Consider the following 5,304-nt stretch of genomic DNA (forward strand, 5'->3'; position numbering starts at 1 on the left):
ATATATATATATATATATATATATATATATATATATATATATGTATTGGAGTATATCAAACAAGTAGCCCTTGAGACTATTTTATCCCTTGAGGGAGCCCTCACTCACAAAAAGGTTGGAGGCCCCTGTAATATAGCATAATGAGTGATTTAAAAGCAATTTTTGAAATTTTTTTTGGTGAACACCAAATTAGCTAAAGGATTTTCAGCACAGCACAAGTTTTAAAGGTGGGGTAAGCGATTTCTGGTAGCCAATGTTGACATTTGAAATCACCAAAACAAACACGCCCCTATTTTGATAGCTCCGCCCCACACATACGTACACAACCCAGGCAACGATTAGTTCTGTGAAACAAAGCAAAACCAATGTTACACCTTTTTATCCGCCATCTCTATCTTTCTGTCGCTCGGCTGGGCTAATGTCCGTCCCGTGCACTGAACACTCTCTCCTCCGCATCATGAGTAGACACGCCCCTTACTGCTGATTGGCTACAAGTTTGTTTTGCTAGTCGGCCCGAATCAGTTTTCTAAAGCGTTTTTGAAAAATCGCTTACCCCACCTTTAAGTGAAATCTATAGCCGGTTATCAAAGTTTAACACTTTCCAAATCTAATTACACATCATTTAAGCGACAATGTTACGAAATATAAGGTATGGCTTTACTTTCAATTAGTAGTTTCTCTGATTTTAGGCAGATTTACTATAACGTGATGGAGTTACTTACTGTGGTTAAATTACTTATTTCATAGTAAAGATTTTGGATGAAAATTAATTATTTATGGTAAAGATTTTAGTCGAAAAATACATATATCATGGTAAAGATTTCAGTTAAAAATTACTTATTTCATGGTAAAGATTTAGGTTGAAAATTAATAATGTATGGTAAAGATTTTAGTCGAAAAATACATACATCATGGTAAAGATTTCAGTTGAAAATTACTTATTTCATGGTAAAGATTTCAGTTGAAAATTACTTAAATCAAGGAAAAGATTTTGGTCATATCACCCACCTCTATGTAATTTAAACAGGTAGCAGCTAGAAAGTCAAAACGCTTCCTATATCTTTTGTTGTTGATGTCCAATCTAACACCACGGTCAACTAGTAGAGCTGTACCTCACAATCCTGAACTAATCTTGAACTTAAATGAAGTTCCAATGGGAATGGGAGCTCCTCCTACTTTTTTATTGTGTTCAAACCAGGTAACATGGGAACCTTTGTTGGAGACGGTCCATCAGGAATGTAAATGCTGTTGGAAATGAATGGACCACAGCAGGACAGGAGGAAGTGCTCATATAAACCTCTGGGCTGGAGCCATCAAAGTCATCTACACTGAAGCCTCTGGCAAAACGTCAACGATGCATGGAGACAAAACGAGAAGGCCATCTCAGATCCATCTGGAAACATACAATGGTACTTTTGTCTACTGAACGACTGACAAAAGAACTTCTTGACTTGTGTTTCTAAGAGCCAGTGTTTTCTGATCCATTTGCAACAATAGGAACGTTCCCATGAGTTCTGTGGAACATCCCACTCTAGACAAGGAGGGATTCATTGGCTATCAGTGGACAGGCCATATGGAAAATGTCATTCCAAGAGGAAGCTGTGAGATATCGCTACACAGTTAGTATATAAAAACCAACTGCTTTGGCAGATCTGAGTACTACGTCATCATAAGTTGGAGGCTTTCCTAGACAATGAGTATTACATTAGTAAATCATTCTGGTCAACGCTTCCAAGCTGATTAAATAAACTAAAGTGAGAAACATCTTAAACATTTTGTATAATGGAGCCAATGATTGTCTCCAGATTGGTTCCTGCAGTCTGGTTAGATGATTAGTAAACAATGACTTTGTTAAAATCAACCAACATACTGAATGAACAGTTTGGAAGCGCTGGAACAACAGAAGTTCATGTTTGAATGTTAACAGTGTGGATCTGTAAAGCTGTAAAACAATCTCTGTGATTGGAAATATCATGCAAAGACTTCTAAACTCTTAAAAACAAAGGTTGCTAAAGGGATTTTTCAAGCAATGCCATAAAAGAACCATATTTGGATTCCCAAAGAAGTGGACAGTTCTCAAAAGAACCCATTTTTTTCTTAGTGCGAAGAACCTTTTTCCACTATAAAGAACATTTTGCCCAATTAAAAGATTCCATGGATGTTAAAGGTTCTTCTTGGAACCATCGATGCCAATTAAATCTATACTTTTAAGAGTGTAATATGGAAAAATTCAACCATAGAACAGATTGCATTTGGTTAAACACCAAATTTTGCATTTGGATCATCACCCTCTAAACATGCAAGACTAATGAGCACATTTATAAGAAACCCACATCAGAACAGATACCTAAAGTAAATATTTATGTCTCTCCCCAGTGTTTTCTTTCCATGGGGGGGCTTTTACTGTACTTTCAAGACCAAGAAGGAGAGAAAGGGGGAGGCAGACATCTTAATATGCATTGAATAACTGCTGGATTTGTAGACTAGAAAAAGTTTAGAGATGTGTGGGAACATTTTTGCTTTTTTTGGACAATAGGAGTTCAAGTATTTTAACAAATATCAATATATCGTCACTAATGAGATGATTATAGAAATGCATGTTTCTTTTTTGCACGATTTCACTTCATTCATTCATTCATGAACTCAGACTTTAGAAATAATCTGCAATACACAATAAACATAATCTGCCAATTTAAACGCCATCATTGGAAATGTTAGAGAAAAACGCGTTAGGATTACTAATATTTTTCTTAATGCAAATAAAAAAAATAGAAAAACAACAAAGGGAAAAACTTGCAATGAATATCGAAAAGTTACTTACGTAAACTTTATCGAACTTTCCTTTGAAGAAGAAGAGCGTTTGCTCCAGCTCGAGCTCTCGAACCGAATCGGTTCCAGAATCCAGAATCTTATCGCCAAACCGGGTTCCGTAATCGAAGAGCTGCTCCCGGTTCAGACACCGGACCGACACCAGCAGAGCCAGAAGCCCAACACTGCGCAGAAGAGCCATTATACAACTCTAGAAACTCTACACATATGTGCCGTCAAAGCTCCGGTCGGGGATGAACTCTAGAGGTGTAAGAGGAGTTCATGGAGGAGGTGGAGGAGCCTCGGAAATCATTTACATTACTGGGGAAATCTGAACCCCCTGGAGGACGTCACGACAAAAGCTAGGGTGGGGGTGCCCATAGCTACCATTAAAGTCATTCAATTCTAGGTATTTTCTACGTTTAGAACATTTACAAGTGTGTCAGAGCACGTATTTTCATCTGGCGCTAAAATCGCGTTCGCTCGAGGGGTAACCATAGCAACAGCGACTTTAGTTACGAAAATAGAACTTTACGTCGACAAAAATAAGAACTGTCGCCATTTATCACTTTGCTGCGAATTTATATTTCACAACTACATACAAATACATACTACGAGTCTCTAACGTAACCATAGCAACGGCGACTTAAGTTACGAAAATAGGACTTTACATCGACAAAAATAAGAAGTCCCTGTTGAAAAAAACAGCATATGCTGGTTAGGTATGTTTTGAAGCTGGGATGCTGGTTTGAGCTGGTCCTTTGCTGGTTTATGCTGGTCCTTTGCTGGTTTATGCTGGTCCTTTGCTGGTTTATGCTGGTCCTTTGCTGGTTTATGCTGGTCCTTTGCTGGTTTATGCTGGTCCTTTGCTGGTTTATGCTGGTCATGTGCTGGTCTTAAGCTGGTCGGACCAGCACATGACCAGCATAAACCAGCAAAGGACCAGCTCAAACCAGCATCCCAGCTTCAAAACACACCTAACCAACATATGCTGTTTTTTTTTCAGCAGTCGCCATTTATAACATTTATATTTCACAACTACATAAAAACACTACGAGTCTCTAACGTAACCATAGCAACGGCGACTTTAGTTACGAAACTAGGACTTTACATGGACAAAAATAAGAACTGTCGCCATTTATCACATTTATATTTCACAGCTACATAAAAATACGAGTCTCTAATAAGTCTAGAAGTCTTTAACGACGGAATCATCAAAGATTCTCTTTGAAGAATCTGTTGCAGTATGTGCTGGATTTGTTCGAACATCTTAAGTGCCCATACCAAAGTGGTTTAATTCTACATATAAGCTACATTTCTAAAAGTTTCAGTAAATTTATAAGTGTGTCAGAGGCAGAGCATATATTTTCATTTGGCGCATAAATTGCCTTTGCCTAAGTGGTAACCATAGCAACAGCACCGTTAGTTACATAAATCGGACAATACTTATCACTTTACCATGAATTTATATTTACCAACTACATAAAAATAAACCTAAATATTCCGTATATAAGTCTTTAACAGCAGAATCAAAGACTATTTGTGAGAACCGCTTCGCGACAAAAAAACAGCCCACTGTTATTAAAATATATGTGCTGGATTTGTTGGAATAGTACCCATAAGTGATTTAATTTCACATCTAAGGGGCATTTTGTATGTTTTAAAAAAAGGTATAAAATTAAAAAGTACATATTTTCATCTGGCGCTAAAGCCGCGTTCGCTGCGTGGTAACCATAGCAACAGCGTGCTCCTCGAGCGCTTTTTATAACAAAAATCGTACTCTACATTGATAAAACATAACTACAGTAGTCATTTATTACTTCACTATCAATTTATATTTTACAATTACATAAAAATAACTGTCTGCAAGTCTTTAACAAACGGACTCATTATAGGAATGCTTCGCGACAAAAAATAGCCTACTCTCGTCAAAATATGGGCTGGATTTGTGCAAATATCTTAAGCACCCATACAAAAATAGTTTCATTTTACATATAAGTGACATTTTCTACTTTTAAAAAAGTTTTAGAACATGTACAAGCGCGTCAGAGAACGTTTCGTCGCGTTCGCCTGAGTGGTAACCATAGCAACAGCGTGCTCCACGAACGCTTTTTCTTACGAAAATCGTACGCTTCATTGACCAAACATAACTACTGCCATTATTTAACAATTCACTGTGAATTTATATTTCACAGCTACATAAAAATATATTTCCGTGTTCTGTCTACAAGTCGTTAACAGCTGATTAATCAAAGACTGGAAGCAACGCGACAAATAAATAGAATGCGGTTTTTAAAACATATTTGTGCTGGATTTGACCAAGCGGCAACCACCCGCTCTCTCTCGTGAAGCCAACAAGGAAGTGACTTAAACTGTAATTCATCAACTGGCCGCTAGAGGCTGGCTGCAAAAGGGAGTCAATCCCATAGACTCCCCATGTTAAAATGCCCAACTTTACAGCAGAAAAAAACATGTTTACAGCCTGGTTCAAAAAAT

At 37.5% G+C, this 5,304-nt stretch overlaps 1 protein-coding gene across 1 annotated transcript in view; it reads right to left on the reverse strand.

Moving 5' to 3' along the window:
* LOC107740077 (nidogen-1-like) overlaps positions 1–3,242 on the reverse strand; it is a 51,047-nt gene extending 47,805 nt beyond the window's left edge. Inside the window, exon 1 of the mRNA XM_016552356.1 lies at positions 2,822–3,242. Within this exon, the coding sequence (XP_016407842.1) occupies positions 2,822–3,010 (189 nt within the window). The 5' untranslated portion in view covers positions 3,011–3,242. The remainder of the gene's footprint in view (positions 1–2,821) is intronic.
* Positions 3,243–5,304: the final 2,062 nt, after the last annotated feature.

This window comes from Sinocyclocheilus rhinocerous, unplaced genomic scaffold (assembly GCF_001515625.1).
Source record: "Sinocyclocheilus rhinocerous isolate Xijiao unplaced genomic scaffold, SAMN03320098_v1.1 scaffold1186, whole genome shotgun sequence".
NCBI classification, from domain to species: Eukaryota; Metazoa; Chordata; class Actinopteri; order Cypriniformes; family Cyprinidae; genus Sinocyclocheilus; species Sinocyclocheilus rhinocerous.